We start from the raw sequence: 24,069 nt of genomic DNA, 5'->3' as shown, positions 1-24,069 counted from the left end.
TTCAGCCGTGTGCTGTAAACGTGCAATTCAATCGGTATGCAACGGTTGAGGGGAGCTGTCGACTGTCGATCGGTGATGTAAATGAGCGGGTAGTCACGCTCACCGCCTTCGGAGACGCGATCGGTTTTATTTTCGCGCAGCTGCGATGGAGTTAAGTCGGCGCGTTCGTCTTGCGATTACTCGCCGTTTCTCTGCCTCAATCTTCTCATGGATAGCCCGCGCCCCCGAACTCGTCGGCGAGAGTCCCGCGACCAGCCCGCTGCGGATTCGTCGTCAGACGAATTGGCTGCGGGCCCCGAAGTTGACGAGTCCGAGCTCCGGCGATCAAGCTGGACGAAGCAGAAGTCATTCACGCCACAACGCTCAAAACACCAGGAAAGACAATACAGAGAATCGGAGAGCTCGGATGAGCTGGCTGTCGATGCGGACGAGTATTGGCGCGGCTCTCGAGGCCGCCGAAGCCCTTCACCTATCGATCGTCACGCCGATTCCAGCAGCAATGACCGATCTCATGGAGGGTCTGATGAGGACAGGATAAGCAACGACGACGAGACTCTCGCCCCAGTGCGAGACGATATGTCTGACCGCTCTTCAACACCAGTCCCATCGGTCGAGGCACCCTCAAAGCCTGAGCGGCTCAATTACAAGGAGAAGTTTGTGCTTCGGGGACACCTGCGCGGCGTGTCTGCTGTCCAATTCTCTCCGGATTGCTCGATGATTGCAAGTGGAGGTCTGTATTTGAACATGTTACTGCTTGGCAATCGGTGACTAACCACTGTCTCCTGAAGGTGCCGATGCTGCTGTCAAGGTCTGGGACACATTGACTGGCCGATTGATCTATACATTTGAGGGCCACCTTGCCGGCATATCCACATTAGCTTGGAGCCCCGATGGGCAGTGGATTGCTTCAGGCTCCGATGACAAGACAATTCGGTTCTGGAACGTCAATACGGTGAGTCAATTACGCTCATTGGCCTTGCTATCCGTATCACTACTAACAGTCTTGTCACAGGGTCGAGCACACACAAAAACTTTCGAAGGCCATCACAATTATGTTTACCAGATCGCATTCGCACCAAAGGGCAACATTCTCGTCAGCGGCTCATACGATGAAGCTGTCTTCGTATGGGACGTCCGACGAGCACGTGTCATGCGCTCCCTCCCCGCGCACTCTGACCCCGTCGCCGGCATCGATGTTGTACATGACGGCACCCTTATTGTGTCTTGCGCCTTGGATGGGCTCGTCCGTGTCTGGGACACCCACAGTGGCCAATGCCTGAGGACACTCGTGCACGAAGACAACCCGCCCGCCACTTGCGTCAAGTTCTCTCCAAATGGAAAATACATTCTAGCGTGGACTCTGGACGGCTGTGTGCGCATGTGGAACTACGTTGAGAGCCGCGTTATCAAAACCTTCCAGGGCCACGTCAATAAAAAGTACAGCTTGTCAGGCTGTTTTGGCTACTATGGCTCTCCAGACGCCAAGCATAACCCACCCCTGGCCTTTGCCGTGAGCGGCAGTGAGGACGGCGCAATTCTCTGCTGGGACATTGTCAGCAAAAATATCCTTCAGCGCATTGAAGGTCATACCGATGTCGTCATAGGCGTCCACACGGGAAAGCTGAATGGCAAGCGTATGCTCGTGAGCTGTGGTCTCGACAAGACCGTGCGCGTATGGGAGGAAACTCCCGAGGACCAAGGCCAAAATGGCTCTGGCGCATCTCCGGTCGAAGTTGTCACTGAAACCATTGTCCAAAACGGTATTGCTACCAACAATGATGATGACGGTGACAACGAAATGACTGATGCTCCACCCGATCCCTCTACTGAGACGACTCCAGCGCTTGCGGAGGACGTGACGATGACATGAATCTCGGAGTTTTCTTCTTCATTTAACAATTCTCGCATCTGCATAGGCGGTTTATCTTTTGTTTTCTGGGACTGGAAATACCCGGTGTTTGGAGCTTATGTGGATGCATGTATGAATAATGGGATATGGGATATGGGATGCATTGAACTGAGTTCTGGGACAGGGTTTTGCTCATCATAGCATAGCATGTAACGGGTGTCGTTTCGAGTTTTGAACCTTTTCATTTTCAAGATTCCTTTGCTTTAATTGAATCCTTGTGCAAACAGTCTTTGAGCAATAGTCCATAGGTCAATCCTCGGATACATGATTTTGCGTCCGACTCACGAGCAAATAGAAAGAATCCGTCAAAGATGACGGTATAACTAAGAATGTTGCCTTTGTTGCAATTCGCCGGGCTCGTGGTGACTTGGCCTATTATTTCTTCTACTTCTTCACTCCTTAGTTCAGTCCCCACAAGAAAGCCCGGCATATGTTCAAACTGTAAGGGCCTGTTTCCCAATTCTCGATATTCAAGTCAGTTTGGAATAACTTTTGGTCTTTTTTCCCCAGTTCAAATCTTCGAACGCGGTTGCAACACCCACATTCTGTTGTACAGTGACCCCACCCCTTTAACCTATCGTGAGCTGGCGGCCTCTCACTGCAGCATTTACAGCTTCGGCCGCAGCACCCCTCTCGTCTAACACAATCGTCCCGGAGCCAATCACTAATCAAGTGCCATCCATATTGGCTATGCAGTGCCTTATGACCTTTCATCAAGTGCGCGAAGGGACATTTCTCCTCGAGAATATAAACTTTTTTGTCAAGACGCCAATACTGCTGCTTGAGCTTAATTGCTTCGTCGTGCGGGGCTCGTATCTTTTTCTTCTCTCGCGACCCTGGACAGGACATCAATCGGTCAATCTCGCCCTTGACAAACTGCTCCCGTTGGACTATTTGAACCAGCTGTATGTTGAGTTCTATAACTGACTGGGCCCATGGGTGGAGTTTGTCCTTGCAACCAGGTTTCTTTTCTAGGTATTCCTCTCTTCGGTTAATTTGGGCAGCTTTCCATTCTTCCAAGCCCTCAGGGTTCATCTTCGCAACACTTTGTTTCTCGGTCATTGCTCTTCCGGGTTACCCACAGGCAAATATCGTGTTATCGCGCTCTTGAATGATGAGGAAGCAACGTGCCGCTAGGGTGGAAGTTAGTTGATAGCTCCGTTTCGAATTCGGCGTCGGAGTAGTCCAAAGTTTCCAAATAAGGTTCAGTATCGCCCAAGTGAGTCTTAGAAGTGTCATCGCAGGATCATACAATTTATTGTTCTGACTAACTTAATAATAATACTGGCAAATGATTGAGATGATGCGCAAGGGTGAGCAACTCCCGAGCTAAGGCCAACATGGCTCGTTGTGGTAATCATAAAATCCAAAATCGCTGATGCCCATTTCTATGTCTATCTATATGCAGCCTATTTCTATGTACAAATATTCAATTTAATATCTCCTCCGTCTCAACCTTGGTTCACTCCGAAATGAACTCGATGTGTAATATTTACTCTGCTTTCTTTGACGCCTTGGTTCTGAGCTTCATCAGACCAAACACAAGTGCATAGCCCGAAATAGCATAGATGACAGTGATACCTGCATCCCTCCATCCATAATAATAATGGTTGACGTTGAGTGTCTGCAGGAAGTCACTTCCAGTTGTGTACTCACAGACCTTGCAGCCTGAGGTAGCATCTGGGTTGAACAGATTGACTCCACTGCCCTTACCACTCATGTAATCCGCCAGATACTCGCCACAAGTACCATTGGTCGGATCAAAGACAGCGAACTCGTTTTCATTGCAAGTTACCTTCTGTCCCCAGAGACCGAAAGTCAACATGCCGTTGACAACATAGTTGAAAGGGTTAAGGTAGTACATCCAGTACTTCCAGAACACGTTCAGCTGATCATATGGAACGAAAACACCACAGAAGAGAACGAGAACACTGATGATCAATGGGTTGACAAGGGCCGCGAATGTCGGATTCGGTGCATAGGCAGCAATGAACTGACCAATACCGGTATAGATGAACTCGTAGATCAACATCATGAAGAAGATGGCTCCGGAGCGGTCAGAGTCATGGGGCAATCTCCAGACGGGCCAGTACCAGCAAACAAAGTAGAGAACAGCGCAAATGCAGAGATACGGGAACTCCGAAACGATAAGCCCAGTGACGAAAGCGACCCAAGAATACATCTTGGACTTTTTCTCACGAGCATCGTAGATGTCGCGGCGCTGGATGAAGAGGGGTTGCAGCTGGTTGATGACGCCTGGAGCAACGAAGACAAAATTGAAGATCGTGAACATCTTGAGCTGCAAAGCTGACACGCTGGGGCCAGGTCGCCAGAAAGAGAATCCGTTCAACATTGCCGAAATTATGTGAAGCGAAAACTTGTTGTTAACGTAGGCCGTATTGCGGAAGAGAGAGACATTCATACGCTGAGTGACGATCTTGATCTGTTCCCATAGTGGCATCGAGAACTCATAGCCATCGTTTACAGTACCTGGTGGCTTGCTAGCCGCGTCGGCGATCATTCTGTCCAGCTCGGTGATCATCTCCTGCTGCTCAGGAGAGTCAAGCCAGATCTGATGCCAATCTTTGTCCTTCACTTCTTCAATACCACCGGTGACAACATCAATCATGAATTCTGCTGGATTCGCCTCTTGGGGACAGATAGCCCCATAATTACCAAAGTACTGTTTGATTGTGGCTCCGTTATCGCCAATGTCACCAAAGTATACGGTTTTTCCACCTCGGGCGAGTAGAAGAAGAGTGTCGAATTGAGCGAAAAGCTGAGCAGAAGGTTGGTGAATAGTGACGAGGACTGCTTGGCCCACGTCCGCTAGCTTCCGAAGGAATCTGACGGTATTATAAGCGGATTGACCGTCAAGACCAGATGTAGGCTCATCCAAGAAGATTAGAATGCTAGGCTTCGAGACGAGCTCTACTCCGATCGTGACACGCTTTCGCTGCTCAACAGATAAACCATTGCCCACGGTACCAATCAGGGTGTCGGCGAGGTCGTGTAGTTCCAGCAAGTCAATGATGGTTTCGACGTAATTGAGCTTTTCTGCCTTCGGAATGTCTCGAGACTGTCTAAGGAGAGCAGAAAATTCTAACGCTTCTCTCACAGTGGCGTACGACTCGTGGACATCCAGCTGCTCACAGTATCCTGCCATTCTCTGGAAAGATACCGGTAACTCGCGACCATCGACCAAGATTGAGCCTCTGATAGTGCCTTCAGTCTTGCGTTGCGCGAGTACATCGAGCAAAGTCGTTTTGCCGGCACCAGAAGATCCCATGAGAGCACCGAGCATACCAGGTTTCACCCAACCGTTGATGTTATCGAGGAGAACTCGGTCGCCAGTTGGTGTCTTGACCGTGTAAGTAAGGTTCTTCCAGGTGAAGATGGACGTGTTGCGAACAAGATTTTCATCATCCACTTGAACTGGCTCATCCGGAGTGATGCGAGCCGCACGCTTCTCGTTTTGGGCCTCCTCATCGCTATCATTGCCAACCTGGTGTTTTTTGAGATTCTCACGTGGAATGAGAAGCGATGAACCAGATGCAGCTCCAGATTTCCAGAAGCAGGTGAAGACAACCGTCAAAACAGCAAAGAAGCCCCACCAGGCCCAGACAACACCGAAGTTTCGCCACATCTGGGAATGCTTGTAGCGAAGGGATGAGAGATACTGGTCTCCGGTCACATAATCCGCGCCAGGAAGGGCACCACCCACCCCAGCGCAAGATTTGTGGCCTGACCCAACGTTCTCGTATCCAGGGCCACTGGGAATCAGATTTCCCCCAACACAGTCGATATGTTGGTCATGGAATTCGTTGGTCAAGGCCGCTTGGAATGCATAAGCGAAAGGGTTGGTGTAGTATAGCTCGAGGAACCAATTTTTGATCTGGGGCTTAGGAATCATATATCCTGCGTACATCACAATTCCTTTGACCGCAGTACCACTGATTTTGGATGCAGCTTCGAAAGTACTGAAAGCAGCACCGATAAACCTAAACAACGCAGTGATGCACTAAAATATAGTTAGCTCAGAGTCCATGTTGATGGACGTGCCAAAAGACAGGCCAAAAAACAGATACAAGGAGTGGGACTTTTATAGGGGGCATATCATTGTCTTGGGACGCCTGTACATCAGTACTTACCAAAGTAGTGGTGAAAAGGATAGCCCAAAAGGTGAAAAACGCTGCTGCGGTATGCTTCAATCCAACCATCCAGTAGATCACAATAGAGAAGATTGTGCACTGGAATAGCAAAACGGGAAAATCTGCGGTAATCTGCGCCAGACAGAAAGCGGCTGGATGATACATGGCGAAAGACTTGTGCTTTGTCAGGATAGGACGACCTTTAAAAGACTCCGTGACCTCAGACATGGCGACGATGCAGTTATATAGCAAAGAGAAGAACACGGCACCGCCCTTGGTGAAGAGACCTGCAGAAGTATCTGGAGAGTTGTAGAAGCACGATCCAGCAATCAAAGCCATGACACACGACAGAACTTGTTTGATTAGGAACGTGCTCTTCTCGCCCCAGAGGATTTGGTATTGTCTGGCCGTGCACGACATGAGCTGGGCCCAGAAACTAGTGGTCAGATCACTACCCTTGGGGAGGTGTTTGGATTTTTCCCAGGCCACAGATTCCTTGAATGCCTCTGTGCGCTCGGCAGCAAGTTGAGTGTCGGGATATATGTACAGAGACACTTCATTCTTGTATGTCGCCGAGTTCTGATACTCGTTCAAAATCGCATCGGCCGTTCTGGGAAATCTGTTCTCCCAGCCAGGTCTGATCTTTCGCTCGGTCGGAACAGTTAGACCTGTGAGGAAGTCACCTTGAAAGCCAAGTCAGTAAAGAAACGACAAAGGAATAATCAGTTCTCGTACCGATGTTTGCACCGTCCGTGTAAACAAATCCAAGGTTCTCCATGAATGGTTTAGCTTCCGATGCTGGGCCGTAGTAGATCTGTTTCCCTTCGTCGAGGACGAGAACCTTGTCGAAGAGATTATAGATTCCATTTCCAGCTTGATAAAGCGTTACAATAGTAGAAAGACCCTGGACGTCAGTCATGGCGCGAAGAGCTTTGGCCCACTCTAAGGCCGTGGAAGCATCGAGTCCTCTTGTCGAATTGTCCCAAGCAAAAACAGAACCTCTGGTTGCCAAACACTCAATAATGGACACTCGCTTTCTTTCGCCACCACTGACACCTCGGACGAATTCATTGCCGACCTTTGTATCGGCAGTATGGGCGATTCCCATAGACTCCAGGAGAAACTGCTTGGTCTCAGCGGTATACTCGGCAACACTCTTGGCTTCGCCGGGAAGGTGGTAGGGGACTTTAAGCTTGGTAGCAAACTCCATCGTTTGACCCACTGTCAACCGAGGGTAGAAAAGCTCCTCCTCAGTGTTCATTACAATTTGCCCTTGATATTTTGATGCTTCTTCCGGTGTCATGTTTCCAAATCGTACGTCTCCAGCGATGTTCTTATATCCCTCGCGGCGATTGGAAAGCATTTTGAGAAGCGTAGTACATCCAGATCCGGGTCTTCCAAGGACAAGAAGCATTTCACCAGGCTTGACACATCCATGGCTGTTCGACAAGATCGACTTGAGAGGTGGTTTGCGGCGGAAGTCTTTGATGAGTTGAGGAACGTTGAACTGGGAGATCATGTTTTCTTTGACTGCTGCTTCAGCAGCGAGAACCTCGACCGACAGATCATGCCAAGTAACTCCTAGCTCGCGTTTCTTGAAGCCAGCTGCCTCATCACGTTCGGCGTTCCGAATGACTTGTGGTGTCATATGCCATTCTGGATTTCTCTTAGGCGGCGGAACAACAGAGGGATGAGGAGTTAGGGTTTCAGCGCTGCTCGCTTCTCGAAGGTTGATTTCAGGGACAGTAAGAGTATTGAAATAGTTTCCGTTCCCTTCTTCAGTGGCTGTTCCGGGAAGTGAGGTGCTGTCATATTCTTTTTCTTCTGAGTGTTCCTCCATGATGGAAGCGAGGATAAAGAGTGGAGATTGGTCTGTCTCGAAAAATATTTTGCTTGGGAATAGAGCGCAAGGGTATAGTTATAAGATCTACGAGTGCCTTCGGATCAATAGGATCTTCAGCCAGGAACCGTCCTCTAGATCCGACGAGCCCTGAAGATAGTGGAGCGAGGGGCTTGTAAACGGCATTGTGGACTTGCATCTCTGTCCAGCGAACGCCTCTGGCAGATTCCGCTCAAGATTCAGTCAATCGGGACTAGTATTAGAAAGTGCTGCTGTACTATTATACTGTTTCCACTATGAATAGGTTCATGGGCATAATTGGAACGGCACGCCACCCGAGTTTCCGTTGATGTGGAGAACGTGCACTGTCAAAATAACCAAATAGGAAGTTTGACAGCTCAATGATAGGACTCGGCCTGAATGCCGAGATAGGGAACTAAGTTGAGCCGCCAGGGACGGCCAATCGGTAACTTGTTGTGATGGTTTCATGTTCCTCCTAGGTTCAATGGTGCCTAGACAGACGGGGCCAAACTACCTCGGATCCGCGGTATCAACCCGATCTGCGGCATAACCATGTTCAGTTAATAATCAGATAAACAACCAGCAGATCATTTTGGTCAAATGATTCCAATATTCAAAAAAATTGGATAACTGCTGTAGAATACTCCATGAACGAATGGCCCTTTCGTTCATCAGTCCAATTTAGCAATCTTAGTGCCTTACACATTCATCAAATTCGAAGATCTACGCAATGATCAGCACATCAGGTCGAGCTTTGCTTTCTTCAAAGTAAAAACAGATCTACCGAATAGTAACCATGGGTCAGAGATCCCGTCAAGGGCCGAATTACGTAGACATGGCGCAGGCCGGCTTGCCGGATAGCAACCGATGGTTCTGCCGATCTACCCGGCCCAAGACTAAACGGGCAATATACGCTCGTCGACAACAATCATTATGGGGACCAACTCAACGCTAGAGGCGTATGCAACTAAGAAATATATATCTCGATTCATCACTCAGTGATATTATGTATTCCAATTTCACATAAATGATGTGGTGTGCTCTCTGGTACTCAGAACCATCATCAGGTGCCAATACCAAGCTCAATATTGCTACCCTTTCGGGGGTGGTATTCCACCTAGTCCGCGTTTCCGAAGTAATTCGATCGTTAAGGCTTCTTGCACGACACAAGAAATTGTTCAACTACTTCTGTGCATAGTAATGCATGCCTAACTCTTGTAGTAGTGTTCTATGAGTTTCAGACTCCGACTGATTTTCGAAGGTGTTTTACTAATCACAAGTTTGAACGATAGAATGAGAAGAAACCTAGGCTCCTCAAAAATGGAGTTTCAACAGATATTCAAAAAGATCCTCTGAAAAACGGCAAGCTGAAGCATATTCGGGGGATAGGCATTCCATGTCGTGCGAGAAGCCCCAAGCCAAACATACTGGTTCCGTTTCTCGTGAATATTTAGTTTTTTAACTGTACATAGCCACCTTTTTAAGTGGTTATCTTTTCTACTCCTTTTTTGGCATGTTAATGGAAATTTATTAGAGGGTTCAAGATTAGAGCTAGCAAATGATGATTGCAAGGTTGATTACAGACTCCTCTTCCGGATCGTTGATTACTAAGTTGATACATGACAGAAGTTGAAGTGAAACATGCAAAGCAAGACAAGTCAAGAGGACCGCGGTTGGGTGAAAATCTTAAATTCATGTGGGCGAGGAGGTTCAACATCAAAGGGGATCTGTGACTCGATTCTTCTCTTATTTATCATCTTCCGCGGACCTCAGCCCATAAGAGCATGCAACTACTGGTTTGGCGCTAAGAGAAAATAGAGTGACGCGGCAGAACTCTCATACCCGGGGGGCATTGTATTATTTAATAACATTCCACTAGTCAAAAAATCCGCCTGAGAATAATTGGGTGGTTATGATGGTAATCTTTCTATGCCAATATATATACTTTCGACTAGGAATTATATTGAAGTTCTCAAAGGGTGTTCTGGCTATTTCGGCAGTCTCGTACCATGACTTGTGGGGCGATTTTGTAGGTGTTAGAGCCTTGGTACGGTCAGTGTGACGAATTGGTTTCAAGCTCATGTTAGGACTTCTTTGTGATAACTGTATTTGAAAACTTCGATCACATGCCGGAGAAAGGACCAGACACTGAAGTTGCTAGTTGGGATCCCTGAGTGTCAACGATAACACATTTGCCCCTCGGGTATACGTCGCCTCGCTGGGGCTGATAAGCTCCTCATTGGCTCCCGACGAAGCCCCTGGGATGCCCAAGTTTGACAAATATACCCGACAGTAAGTTCCCCTAGCGGTTAGGGCCGTCCCCCATGGGGCAAATATCATATCAAGCCCTTGTAGATCGCTTTATATTCAGTAAGTGCAAGATGGCCTACCTAAGCAGGGCTATCAGTCCCAAGAGCCTCACCCTTCCACATGTGGACGGCATGGGTAGTGCTTAAAGGCACGGATAGTGGTAAATGCCTCATCGCTTGTCTCGTTTACCAAGCGGCGGTATTCGCCACTAAGAAGCGCCTAACCCCTGGTGGCTAGGCTAAGAAGCAATTGCAGTAACTGAAAGAGAAAGCGCAATTCACTAGTCAGGCTTGTTGATAGCTGATTCGTGATTGATACCTAACAAGCAATGATAAACAATGCCGTAGTTCAAATTCAATCCCGTCACTTCATGTATGCTAATTATTTTTCTTACGTCTTCCCATTGCATTTAGTATATTCAACGAGCTTTTAAGGCATTTTAGACACCCTATCCGACTACAGTATGAGCTCGGGTCTTAGTATCTAACAGAGGAGTAGCGGTACTCGTGAGAGAAAACGATACCCCCAACTATGCTCACGAAGCCAACAACAAATTTGTCTAATTGTTTTACAGGAAACCTCAGTCCGGACCTTTTCCACTCAGCTCATCTCACATAAAGGTACGTGCCAATAACTAAGATGCTAGTTTAGTAGTACCATGTCTAAACATACTCTAGCTTTATTGCCCTTCCATCCCAGCTTTCAAACGTACTAGCATCAAAGTCATTCTAATCTAAACTAGCCTCGCTCGTAGCAACCGGATGAGACTAGTCTTAGCACCCAGCTCACTAATTAAAACCCTGGCATATTGAATTTCGGCAAGGCCGAGTCTCATTCTGAGCGCGATATCCAAGCCATACAACTCGTGCCAAGCATCTTAGAACAAGAGGTACACGACGCTTTTTGAAATTAACAGGAACGAGAGCTGCAAAGGACTAGTTTGTCCAATTTTGGCCCCAGATCCTCATCCGACTTGAACTATCCGGTCAGGATATTGGGTGAAAATGTGTATACACTGCCGTACCTTATGGTAGTTACATCCGATAGTTTTTGGCTACGCTAACTATATAAAAGAGAGCTTTTCGGCATTCTTCTGCTTCAATTTTATCTTCATTCTCTGTCCATCGTTTAACATTATCTTTCATTGTCAATTATTAATCTCACTTTCACTGATTCTGTGACCTGAACAATCGAGACAACCTCGGAAGATTCTTTTTGACAACCCTCATTTGATTTTCCCTTCCTTCGGCTTATCTTTATCTGACTCCTTGCGTATTATCACATCAATATGCGTATTCGAGTGGTGACTGCCACGGTGGTTAGTTAGCCTGCTGGCCACTCAGTCAATTGCTCTCAGGAATATCAGAGACAAATGTCCGTAACCCTGCGGTGCCAATGGCACAACTTCATGGATCTCCTATCACTCGACTACTCGTCTGGCTGCGTGCGACCAGACCGTGCTGCTCGACTTTACCATTCATAACCCTCTCAATGATACCCGGACCCAGTCCACCATCTATGCTTGCACTACAGATGGCACGGATGCAAAAGGTTTTCTCCAAGAGATCCACAGCCACGATCAATACGACGGATGTCTCCCTTGAAGTGGGGACGGGGGATCTTCCGCTTCTACAGTTGACACTGGGCCCCTCTCTGTCATTGAAGACGTTGCAAACTATCTAGGAAGCTCTGCCAATGACTGAAAGTCCAGCAGCATCTTTGGGTATAATGGCAACGTTCTGTGGGTCTTTACATTGGTGGCAGGCTGGAAAAGTCGGGTGCTGCCAGCACAGTTGCCGATGAGACTCGCAGCTTTATCAACCAGAAAGGGGCATCTGATCAGATGGCAATCCAGTTTTGTGGCAAAACTTCCAATTACATTGTTGGTCTTGCAATCAGTATTGAGAACGATTTACCTGCTGTCCAACAGCTCGTCAAGACACGGAGCCTTAGCGGATGTGTTACTGGCTTTGACTCTTCTGAAAGCATCTCATCCACCTTGGAAGTCGAAACAGGTACAGACAGCTCTATATCCTCTAAAAGACGGTCACTTCATGCACGCTCCTGGCATGAGAGCTCCCTACATGGACACTTCCTACACCGTCGAAGTGATTGTACTACTGTCCAAGTCGTCTCCGGGGATACCTGTACCACATTGGTCAGCGAATGCGGGATTACCGCGACCGAATTCTACGAGTACAATACCGCCAGCGATCTATGCTCTACATTGGCTGTTGGACAATATGTTTGTTGCTCCGCTGGGGATCTCCCAGACAATTCTCCCTAGCAATATAGCAATGGGACTTATTATACTTACCTGGTGCAATCTGGAGACACTTGTTCTACAATTGCAGCTGTCTACGATATCGCGATTGATGAGATTGACTCTTACAACAATAACACTTGGGGATGGACTTGGGTGTGATGATCTTCAGGCTGGCGAAAATATCTGTCTTAGCACCGGTGATCCTCCATTCCTATCGGCTGTGGAGAATGCTGTATGTGGCCCGTAGGTACCTGGTCTTAATGTGAAGCAGTAGCAGGAAACTTTTGGATGATATTGAAGCTATGAGGAATCTAAGTTTGGATGAGCCCTGGGGCTCCACCCTAATCTACGAAGGCCCCCCTGAGACCCTGGTCGAATCCTCCACGAAGATTCCGTTGAATCCTTCAAAACCTGCTTATCACAGCGGAGGAAGCATTCAGAAAATACTGGTCGGGGTCGAATCGAGCAGACGAAGCATTAGGCGTGTCGACGCCCTTCTCGTACATAGGGGAATTTTGCGAAGATGAAGACGCAGCGGATGGTCCTCCCTGCTGCCGGGACTTCCCCTTGTTCTTCGGATTGAAGAAACAATTATCTGAGTCGTGACCCCCCTTGCGGTGGTGAAAGTCGCACCAGAGGTCTGCGGATTTCTTCTCGCCACCCTTGTCCTTATTCCGGTTATTATTGTCGCTCCTACGGCCACCACGTTGACGGCCGCCTCCTCGAGTACCGTTGTTCCTACGCTTGTTGTCATCTTTACCGTCCTTATCCTTTCGGTCAGCGGTCGAGGAAGAGGATGCGAGGGCAGTGTAGTGGCGGCGGGAGAGCTCGGAGGACATAAATTCCGAAAAGACGTCGTCCATCAGACGGGGGTTCGACAGATCAGGCTTAAAAGAGGTCACGAAGTGTTCCGTAGAAGGGTGCGCGCGAATAGCTTCGATAAATTGTGCGTACTGGAGTTGCTGAGATAGACGATCAGGCGAGCACTCGAGTAGCTCAGAGAGTGCTTTCTTCCACTTCGTAATGAATACACCGTACTGGCCACTAGGCTTGTAGGTGCAAGTCACCCACGCGCTCCACCTCTGCTGGAAGGTGTGCGCATTTACCTTGCCGTACGTATTGCAGATGATTCGGTATGCCGCGGCGGCGTTGCGCTGGCCGCGAATGAAGGTCTTGATCGAGTCCTTAAGTGACGCAGAGAGGTAATGTATACAGTCTGCATTCGCCTTCCGGAACCAGGCATATTCCTCGTTGATGTTGAGGATGTTTTCCTTGATCCAAACACGGATCTCCGCGTCGGTCACATTCGCCGGGGAAACACCCAGCTCATCAGCGAGGGTCTGACGCACTTCACGCTCAGAGGGCGTAGGGAGAGGGGCGTCGATAGCGGCAACAACAGTGCCAGTGAGTACTGGCCACAGGTCTAGGTCCTTATGGTCGATGAACAGCTGTAGATCGTGGCGCCAGTTGTCGAAGTTAGACTCGCCCTTCAGCTTGGGCACGGTGTCTGTGATTTTCTCCATGTCGAATGAAGACAGGGAGCGCCGAGGTCAGGTCGACGGCGTAGTGTTGAGTGAGGTCGACGGTGCTTTTTTGTGCGAGTCGACTGAGGGCAGCGTCGAGGTCAGGTCGACGCGCAGGATACAGCAGGATAGCGACTCCGGCTGCAGAAGAGGCTTCTCAGGGTAGGCCCACGGGAGTATTTTTTTTGTATGAGAGCTGCGCGCTCGTCAGCGGCAGCAAGGTTTTGAAATGAGGAACGAATGAGAAAATGATAGCAAGGCGCAAGGCTGGTGAGCATCTGTAAGGGCAGCTCACCACCGCGCAAAGGGCTGCATAACCTCTTAATGTGAAGCAGTAGCAGGAAACTTTTGGATGATATTGAAGCTATGAGGAATCTAAGTTTGGATGAGCCCTGGGGCTCCTAAAGTAGTGTGGGGCCGGGGCTCCACCCTAATCTACGAAGACCTGGTACTACTGCTAATGGAACGGAGTATAGCTTCTGGGCAGGGCTGAACCCTTGTCCTCTCAATGCATGCTGTGTCGTTTGGGGCGAGTGTGGTATCACACCTGAGTTCTGCACAGAAACCGAACCTACCACTGGCAATCCAGGTACAGCTGCATTAGGCACCGATGGATGTATCTTAAACTGTGGAACCGCTATCACCAATGACTCTGACGGCCTAGATAAATTTCTTGCACTGTGATACTTTGAAGCCTTCAACACGGATCGCTCGTGTCTTACTATAGACGTTTACAGTATTGATACTTCAAAATATACCTATGTTGTCTATGTATTTGGTCTGATTGGTTCGGACTATTCAATCAGCATCAACAATTCACAGTCGGATATAGTTAACGATTTCTTGGCCCTTGATGATGTCAAGAGGATTGTCTTATTTGGAGGCTGGGACTTTTCTACTAGCACAGAAACGTATATGATCTTCCGTGAAGGTGTTATATCCGCAAATCGCGATACACTGGCCCAGAATGTTGCTGATTTTGTCTCTATGAATGGCATCGACGGCGTCGACTTTGACTGGGAGTATTCAGGAGAGCCTGATATTGATAGTATTCCCGCCGGTAGTGATGATGATGGTACTAATTATGTGGCATTTCTGAAAGCTCTTCGCTCGCTTATTAGCGATAATATCACTATCTTAATTGCTATGCCGGCCTTATTCTGGTACCTTCAGGCTTTCTCAGTTTCAGATCTTAATGATATTGTGGACTTTTTCATCTTTATGACTTATGATCTACACGGTTAATGAGATTATGGGCTTGATTCCTCGGATGATGGTTGTACGGATAGAAACTGTCTACGATCTTATGTCAACCTTACCGAAACAAATTACGCACTGTCAATGGTCACAAAAGGAGGCGCTTAAAGCATAAAACTGATGGTTGGTGTTACGAGCTACGGTAGATCGTTTAAGATGACCACCGCCAACTGTACTGGCCCCGACTGTACCTACACTGGACCGGATTCGGGTGCTACTCCGGAAGATGCACTCAAACTGCGGGGTATATTGCTAACGCGGAGATTGATGAGATCATTTCGATTAAGTCCAACGTTCAAATCCTCTTCGATGATGATAGTGACTTGGATATTATCGTCTACAACGACACACAGTGGGTCGGTTACTTGACAACCACTACAAAGAGCACCCGAACCACCTACTACAAGGGTCTCAATATGGGTGGTACAACAGAGTGGGCAATTGATCTCGAGCAATTTGTTGACGATCCTGATGGTCTCGTGCTTCTCGAGTTGAGTGCTAATCTTACTAACGCCGAGCAATGTGTTTTTCCGGACCAAAGTACAACAACTTCTGAAGAGGCAAGCTCGGAAAGAAAAGTGGCGATTTATATCGATTCCTTACGTCATTTGAAAACGAACACTCGGGATCTGCTGGTACATCTTTCTTATTCACTGCATTATCTCAACCTATCTCTAACAAACCTTTAGCTTGTTGGGACCGAGAACTCTTTGGCGATGAAACTACGCGATGTTCTTCTTTGACTGAAGATGTTAATTGTACCATTCCTCCATCAATTAATTGTTCAAAATCGAATGAACCATCACATTATTGGGCCCAATTTGTGATTGCCAACTTCCGGCTCTATATGAGCGAGTACCATTCGTCTATACATGGGGGTGTCATTCAACGCCACGAACAAAGTCGACGAGCTTGTCGCTGACTAACCCACGAAAAGCCCCGATGTTGTGGATCTTGCGTCGCTCTTGACAAACTTCGGTGGGGCTCTCGGCCTTGTCTCTGGGTTGACTGGTGATGGGTCGGCAACTACTCTGAGAGCAGGTGCGGGTGGTATTTTTTCGGAGGCCGGTTCGAACGTGAGCTCTGACGACGACAATGATAGCACTACCGAGCTTACTCTCGACACAAAAATCTCCGATTTATACACTGCGTTCTATTATGGAGTGACCAACGCCCTAAAATGACATGTTCGACAAGGCGGACATCTCCAGCTGGCCCTCATCGCTCATCAGCGGTACACATACCCATGCCATTGCGACCTTCTTTGATGGCCCATTCACGTAGTTCCTGGAATAAGTCTTGAGGCATTGTTCAAGGTTAGCATTCTAGTATTAAAGGAGCTCCAATTCTTTGGATATCCACGATACCCAGCCTCATTATACGCCCTACCCCCTTCAGGGGTTGAGGCTTCCAAGCCAAAAATCAATCTAAGTTCAATTCCACTCTTTTCACTAAAAAGTTCATATTCTTGTTTGTCTAGTAGCAGCCAGTATGCGGATGTATAGTAAGTGAGTTTTCAATTGATTTTCAAAGAGTGTACTTGACAAAAGTAGGCTGTTACATGCGATTGAGATTTGGCTTGGATTGGTCTTTGTCTTAGAAGCCCCAACCCCCGAAGGGGGTAAGGTATACAAAGAGGCCGGAACGGCGGGAGGTAACCTCGTAAGGTAGCAGAGCCATTGCTTTTGTAGATTCCAGCTTCCGACTCTATGGCTGGTTCAGATAACTTACAAAGCACTGGAAAGTTACAATCAGAAGTTGTCAGCCCAGCATGCGGATGAACAACTTCTGGTTCCATGCCTATAAGGCTATGCGCGAAACGATTCCAATCCAAACCCCTGATCATATTTTTGGCGTATCGCACATTAAGATCCAGATCCTCTTCGACCATTTTCTACTAAAGTAATCTAGATCCTAGAGTATTCAGTGAGGCAAATCGGGGTTGACCACAGGATGACGGAATAAGCACCGCACTAAGCTTAAGCGCCGCCCCTAATCAGCCGGCAGCCAATCAGATCAGATAACGCCCAACAAAGTGGCCAGCAACAAGAAGCCTTTCAAACTCCCGGCAAGTGAAACAGCCATGCCTCGGATTATGCATGAAAGCTATCACCCCTTACATTCTATAGGTACATACTCGTGGGCTATTTTGAGAATAAGCGCTAGAAGTCTAAGGATGAAACTCCGAAAGGAGAAAAAAAAAGAACGTTGAATCAGATCGAAGTTTGTTCTTTTTTGCATATGTGAAAGAGGAACTTTGTGTCAAACCCGAGGGTAAAGAAAATATGTGACAAAGAAGAGATGCAAGCATTGAATAGAAAGAAAAATGACAAACCCCAGACGAGGAGAGGAGAGGAGACTCGTCATATTGCGCCAGTATCAGGAAACCGGGATACTCGGGGAATAAACAAATGAGCTCCTATCCTTGAGACGCCAGATAACAGAGAAAAAAAGTTCCCTTCGTCTCTTTGTTTTGATATCTTCTTCAGACCCACTCCCACACATCACACACCGCGCACTTAGGAAGTATAAGTTTGACCAGCCTGGTTCAGGGCCTTGTTGGTGAGAAGGTAGTTCTCAGCGCACATGAAGTAAGAGTAGCGGGTGACGTTAGTCTGGGCGTCGAGCCAGGGGAGGACAGTCTGGAGGAAAGTAGCCGTAGTAGCAGCATCGGCGACACCGCCGGCGTCCGAGTTGAGCGCAAACTCAGTAACCCAGACCTCGGACAGACCGTAGCTATTGGCAGTGCTGACAGCCTCCTGGACGAAAGACTTGAACTCATCGGCAGTGTTGCCATACCAGTGAACAGCCAGACCGCTAATGCCGCACGACGAGCAGTCGCCCATGAACTCCTGGAACCAAGACAGACCCAGACCGGCGGTGGTGGACGAGGTGACAGCGGGCGAGATCAGCTTGGCCTTGCCGGCGTAGGGAGTGATGTAGGTCTTGTAGTAGTCGGCAGCTTGGGAGGCGGACATGTCGGCCTGCGAGGTCATATCGGGCTCGTTGAAACCCAGGATGTAGTTGCTGCCGGAGGACAGGGCAGTCTCGACGGCAGTGAACCAGCCACCGAAGTCCTTGGCGCCCCAGAGCATGGGCACGTAGTCGATGTTGGAGGGCAGTGTGCCGGACAGCGAGATGCCCCAGTTGTAGGCCCAGGAGATGGTGCCGCTGGCGGCTAAGGCGGAAACGGTGGAGATGTCATTGTAGGCGGCGCCACGCTTGGAGGTGTTGGTGGTGCTGTTGCGCTTCTGCACCTCGACGGTCACCGGCATAGAGACTGGGATGGCGAGGGCCGAGGTGGCGAGCAGGCCGGTGGTGAACAGCTTAGTGAAGGAGACCATTTTGATATGTTCAGAAGAGAAAATGTACTTGTGTTATGTTCACAGTCAAAAAAGGAATGGACAATTGAGGAATTCGAGAAGACCTGTTCTCGAGAAGGAATGAATATGTTGGGAAGAAAGGAAGGACTAGACCGTGCACGGCACAGGCAACTAGAAGATGAAAATGATCGAAAGATGATCTCAAAGATCGGAAAAGGAAGGAATGGTGAACGAACACGAAAAGACTGGGGGAGAAGAAACAGAAAACAGGAGAACGGAGGGAACAAGGGAGGTTAAATGTCAATTCTGCCGATGCATTGTGCGTCTAACTTTTGCTCTCAATCGTGCGCCCTCCTGGCTGGAACGTCTCCTTCTTCACGTCTTTCATTGTTTGCGCCGAGCAAGAGAGGGGCTAGGTGGAGTGTCGCAAGAATTCCCAGGTTACCATTGGGCCATGGAGGCAAGAGCGATGCAAAGTGGCACCTAAAGGGTAAATTCATTCGGGCCATGCAGAGCTGCGTCACCCACGGAACGAACTTCCACGACCCCATTGTAACGGGGAAGCAGGGGGAGGCAACGATTGGATCTCGGTGGCTTTCTGACAGGCCCAATGTCAGGGCTGCGGAATTGATGATTGGCCAGTTCGGGTCTGGCCATACATTTGGGCCTTTCGGGGAGTCGTTTTCATCCTACTTCAGTTAGTTCAGCCCCGTTGTAAACTGTATAATACATATCCACTCCGGTAGTGGGGCCGACAGAGAGAATTCTCTCTGTCTTCTCTATCGAAAAGAGATGTGCATCGCGGTGTACTCCACAGCCTAGATATCCGCGGACCCCCACAGTAGCCTGGACCGTCGGGTGCAACGAGGCCGTCTGGAAGTGTGCTCGGGGAGTATATATATGGGTTATTTTTGACATCAAAGGAACAGTGCACCGACCGCAATCGGGTCATGGTCGCGGGTGCCTGAAGAGAACAAAGGCAAGGCGTTTCGAAGAGCAGCCACCGACAGTTGAGTCGAGTGAGCGGGCAATTGGCTGCCCCTGGCAGACATGTCAGGCACAATGCATATAGGCGACCATGCAAGTTTCCCGATGAATCTGTGGAAGAAAAGAGGAGAAGGGTGGAGCCTGACTAGGCGAACCATGGAAGATGCTTGCGTAGGCCGCTTGGAAAGTTGCAACGAATGCATTCGATTGGAGATCCAGTGGCGTTGTGTGTGTGGTTCTTTGTGGTCCCCTGGGCTGGCCACTCAGAGACCCGGAGCACGTGAAATTGTTACAGGCCGCTTTTCAGGCCGCCTACTCAACCAGGAACCATCAGTGCCTGTTTCTTGGGGCACTCCGGCATACAGCATTCTTCTGCCGGCAAAATCGTCTCAACTACACTTATCAGGATCAGAGGTGGATACCCATGTCCTATGACTGGCCGACGTGTTCTTGGGCCAGGGGAATTTGTCCGAGTCGACCTATCATACATACTCGTGTCATTCGGGAGACTCCTCATTGACTCGACATCCTCGAATGATATTACAGTCCCAAAGGTAGGGCTAGAATGGTTGTCGTTGCGGTTAGGTTTAAGTGGAATGTGGGCAAGTACACACGCACATGACAAGAGCAAATAACCCTAATCAGTAACATAATCACAAACAAACTGAGAAGTATACAATTCTACCATAGGCCAAAAAAAAACTCACTTATAATGGCAGATTCCTAAAAAAATACCCATTCGTTCTTCCCACACAATCCCGACACACAGCACCAAAAAAAGCGCCACCACCGATGACGGCAGCGGCCACTCACAGGCGATCCGGCCCCAGCACCCGATCGACGCCAGTGTTTCAGCAATAAACTCAGACCTTTTCGGTTTTTCTGCCAGGCCTGGCTCCCTCCGTAGGCAAAGGACCGCCAGCGAAGTTCCAAACACACTGGGAAAAAATAACACGGTCCCGAGTGGCTTACCAGCACGGCGAGGGGAGGACCCGTCGTGCCTGAAACACCGCTAGTCACTCTGCCCCTCGCTGATCATCATCTAGCCAAAGAAGCAAGTCCTAACTACCTAACTACCACTGGCAGAGCGATCACTCGCTAACTAACGGAGTTCTCTCCCCAATTTACTCCGGTAGTTAAATCCCCACCACACAAGGCCAAGCCTTGCCGGACTGTGCGCCCGGTCAACCGGCGACGTGGCTTGGTAAAACCTAGAGTGTTATGCTTTTTTTTTCCGCCTTTGAGTTCCCCAGTGTCTGCCGAGCCTTAGTCGATGTTGTCGTTGAAGAAAATTGTATACTTTGTAGGGCAGGACGATAAGTTTTCTCTAATTCTAAAGCTCTAATGTGGCTGTCAATGGGCTACAGTCGTGGCGTCTGATCGCAATTTTGACTGGACTGGGGATGGAATTCCAGAGATTCCGATAGGCACTGTACTGAGAGACTTGTCATTTAGGCTCTTCGGGTGCCAGCGCTCGGCGATGGAGGTTTTGGTGTTGGCGGTTCTGGCGGTTTTGCCAATGCCGATGACAATGCCATGCTAACGAGTCCAATTGGTTTCCAATGTTGCGAATATTTTGTCAATAGTAGCGGTAGGGATTTGCGGGAATAATGGATGTTCTCTCAGGCGACACAAGACATTCATCCGGAGTTTTGATCTTGGTCATATTTCCGATATGGCCCTCGGGGGCCATTTTCGGTTACTTTGTATAACAAACTATCTCCTAGGGCCAAGAAACCGAAGATGTTCGTCCAGAACCCCGTATAGATTACCCTAGACCCCAATTTAGTTGTACTGTACAGTTGTGCAATTGCTCCTCACTTTTCACGCCTTAATTCGTTTTCTGGACGCCTAACCGCTACCCCCCTGTCGATACCCATGATACTGAGCTTCTACAGCTAAAAATACACAACAAAGCAATAATTTCATCAATAATTCCAAGTAGATCACCTCACCATGAAATTATGGTTATTCTTAGGGACACATCATACAATAGTGCCCTTGCAAAAACCGCAAGTTGGTCCGGGCTGGCTCTAATTTTGACACCTCTCCACACGAGCCCAGCCCCGATTACTAAAAGCGGACTGGCCGGAGCCCACGTCACCTGGTGCAGGCAGCACTGTATAGCTCTGAAGATTAATTCATTTTGTACTTCATAATCACTTGGATAGCGCGAGTCGACGGGATGCTCGATGACTTGGCCCCGGTGATTACGCTGCTTGTGATGGAGTGACTGTGATCGGCCCCTGCATGGATGTATAGACGGGGGGGCCGGAGGAAGCGGAAAGTTCGCTTTGCTTCGTAAAAGGAAGTATTTCGAGTGCGATGTATCCGTGGATTCTCTACTCTTAACATTGAGAGAATAAGAGATGGGGCCGGAGAAGCCACAGGATGAACTATTGGACACTCTATTTGGAATAGAAATCCTTGTTCATTTGTTCATACGAGTCAAGGCCCTAATTTTAGTAGTCACCTGGCTCAGCTTCTATAGAGGCTTCTTGCTATCAATCACTTTTTATCATTGTTGTTCTGGAGGTCCAGCCCCCGAACGCGTATCTCTCATCATTCATATGCCAACAAGCATCGGATGAACCGGATGAACCGGATGATATCTTGACAGTTCTTTTTCGACTTGATATCCCGGATCATTTCCTCCGCAAAGTGTAGCGTTGATCATCCAGATTAACCCTTTGAGGGAGGGTTGAGATGGCCCAGACCATCGAGACCTGCGTGCCTATGGACACTGACTCGTAGGATCCGAGTGTCTCTTTGATCAAATCCTCATCAACCTGGCGCACAGCCTTCGGATAAAGCCTGTGACCTCAATGCCAGCCGGCATAGGTGAGTTTGCCATCGCCCATATCAAAAATCAATTGTTCACCCAGCATGGTTACTTTGTCTCTCATACTCGAGCGAAGATTTTGCGGGAATACAGGCAGCGGATTGCAACCACGAACAAAAGACCAACGATGGATATCCCGCCCGCGTAATAGGCAGCCGGTCTATAGGCAGCAGTGCCAGCGTCCTTGTTGGACAAGGAATAAATCCCCGCGGCGATCGGCGAACCCTGTATGACTCTTGTTAGCTGACAGTCTCAAGCGCACACATCGACACGAGGCCGATTCTGGGGATTCTTACAAAGAAGTAGCCGAAGAACCATCCAGCCCACAGGATCGGCAAGACACCCATGGTATTTTTGACGCCAAACATTGACCCAACAGCAGCCGGGATCAGGCTGAAAAAGGCACCACATCCAAGTCCGTTGAGTACAATGAATACCGACAGCACGGCGACGGAGTTGGCGAAAGGCCAGATGGCTAGCGCACTCACACCGGCCAAAAGCAGGGATAGAATGAGACTGTTCAATGGTCCCAGAACCGTATCGGCCAGGAACCCTGCAAGCACGCGTCCCACGGTCGATGCTACGTTCCACATTGCAAGGATGATGACTGCGACGCGGTGTGAAGCAACGGCCCGCGCGTATATCGGGATGAAGTATGACGGAATGAACAGTGGGAAGCAGCCAAGCCCACTGCCCACGAAGAGGAGAATAAACGCCCTCTCTCTGAAACGATACCTGCAAAGATAATTGTGTTAGTACAGCGTTTACGATGGTTCAAGCGAGGAAACATACCATTGTAGTTGTGGCACAGCTGCAGCCGCGCTCGTTGGCTGCCGAAGAATGCACGCCGCTGGCACGCAAATACCCCAGGCGAGCAGACCGAAGATCCGGAGCGTCCATGGCACACCAAGCTCTGATACCAGAAGATTAGCGGCAACGCTCAAAGCTGCGGCTCCAAGACTGCCTCCTCCAAAGACGACGCCGGTGGCAAGGCCCCGATGCTTACGGAACCACCGTAGAGGAGCGGTAGAACAAGGCTGTGCGTGTTAGAAATACAGCGATAAATGACCGGTGAGTTGGAGATATCGACATACCATAATCGTCAATCCTCCACCAACGCCAAAGAGCACGCTATGGCAAATGAAGAGACCGGCCAGGTGATCCGTCACCCAACTGGCCAAGAATTCGCCCAGGCCCATAAGAATGGCACCTACAAAGGCTGTCTTTTGATATCCAAATCGTCGAATGGTCATACCAACCAGGATACTCAATGAGACCATAAACGAGGTAGCCAGGGAGCCGACGAATGTCAACGTTGTTAATGAAAATGAGGTCGTCTTCACCAGTTCCGCTGCTAATACACCCCAGGAGTAAATTACTCCTAAATAGATGAAAAGAGAACATGAAGCGGCTGCTACCACTAGCCATCCCCGCCAACTGTCCAAGTATTGATCATCTTCTTTCTCATCGAAAGGTGTTGTCTTGTTATCGCCATTATAGTTGTCGACATCCGAGTCCGTGTCGGAAGGTTGCTTATTCTCTCCCATTGTGACGAATTAAGTTTTGGGTGAGTCGATCCAGCCGTAAAGAAATCTTAATTGTTGAAGAAGCCATGTTTCTTTTTTCCCTTCCCTTATGTG

General features: G+C 48.8%; 5 protein-coding genes across 5 annotated transcripts; 2 read left to right on the top strand and 3 right to left on the bottom strand.

Moving 5' to 3' along the window:
- Nucleotides 1-207: 207 nt before the first annotated feature.
- N7473_011382 (WD40 repeat domain-containing protein) lies at nucleotides 208-1,870 on the top strand (the record flags this gene model as incomplete). The annotated part of the gene is made up of 3 exons (XM_057157321.1): nucleotides 208-730; nucleotides 789-952; nucleotides 1,013-1,870. The coding sequence occupies 3 exons, from the start codon at nucleotides 208-210 to the stop codon at nucleotides 1,868-1,870; spliced, it is 1,545 nt and encodes a 514-aa protein (XP_057003171.1).
- A 1,531-nt stretch (nucleotides 1,871-3,401) lies between these two features.
- On the bottom strand, nucleotides 3,402-7,900 carry N7473_011381 (uncharacterized protein; the record flags this gene model as incomplete). Its single annotated transcript, XM_057157320.1, has 3 exons — nucleotides 3,402-5,930; nucleotides 6,061-6,743; nucleotides 6,796-7,900. The coding sequence occupies 3 exons, from the start codon at nucleotides 7,898-7,900 to the stop codon at nucleotides 3,402-3,404; spliced, it is 4,317 nt and encodes a 1,438-aa protein (XP_057003170.1).
- Nucleotides 7,901-13,702: 5,802 nt separating this feature from the next.
- Nucleotides 13,703-16,020, top strand: N7473_011380 (uncharacterized protein; the record flags this gene model as incomplete). The annotated part of the gene is made up of 6 exons (XM_057157319.1): nucleotides 13,703-13,901; nucleotides 13,978-14,182; nucleotides 14,497-14,609; nucleotides 14,748-15,260; nucleotides 15,434-15,912; nucleotides 15,967-16,020. 6 exons carry the CDS (start codon nucleotides 13,703-13,705, stop codon nucleotides 16,018-16,020), a joined length of 1,563 nt encoding a protein of 520 aa, XP_057003169.1.
- Nucleotides 16,021-17,796: 1,776 nt separating this feature from the next.
- On the bottom strand, nucleotides 17,797-18,621 carry N7473_011379 (glycoside hydrolase family 128 protein; the record flags this gene model as incomplete). Its single annotated transcript, XM_057157318.1, has 1 exon — nucleotides 17,797-18,621. One exon carries the CDS (start codon nucleotides 18,619-18,621, stop codon nucleotides 17,797-17,799), a length of 825 nt encoding a protein of 274 aa, XP_057003168.1.
- A 3,868-nt stretch (nucleotides 18,622-22,489) lies between these two features.
- Nucleotides 22,490-23,976, bottom strand: N7473_011378 (uncharacterized protein; the record flags this gene model as incomplete). The annotated part of the gene is made up of 4 exons (XM_057157317.1): nucleotides 22,490-22,654; nucleotides 22,726-23,164; nucleotides 23,222-23,466; nucleotides 23,524-23,976. 4 exons carry the CDS (start codon nucleotides 23,974-23,976, stop codon nucleotides 22,490-22,492), a joined length of 1,302 nt encoding a protein of 433 aa, XP_057003167.1.
- Between the last annotated feature and the right edge of the window lie 93 nt (nucleotides 23,977-24,069).

This window comes from Penicillium subrubescens (assembly GCF_028828155.1).
Source record: "Penicillium subrubescens strain IBT 31985 chromosome Unknown utg000010l_segment0_segment0, whole genome shotgun sequence".
NCBI lineage: Eukaryota > Fungi > Ascomycota > Eurotiomycetes > Eurotiales > Aspergillaceae > Penicillium > Penicillium subrubescens.
This window is presented reverse-complemented; position numbering and strand designations above follow the sequence as displayed.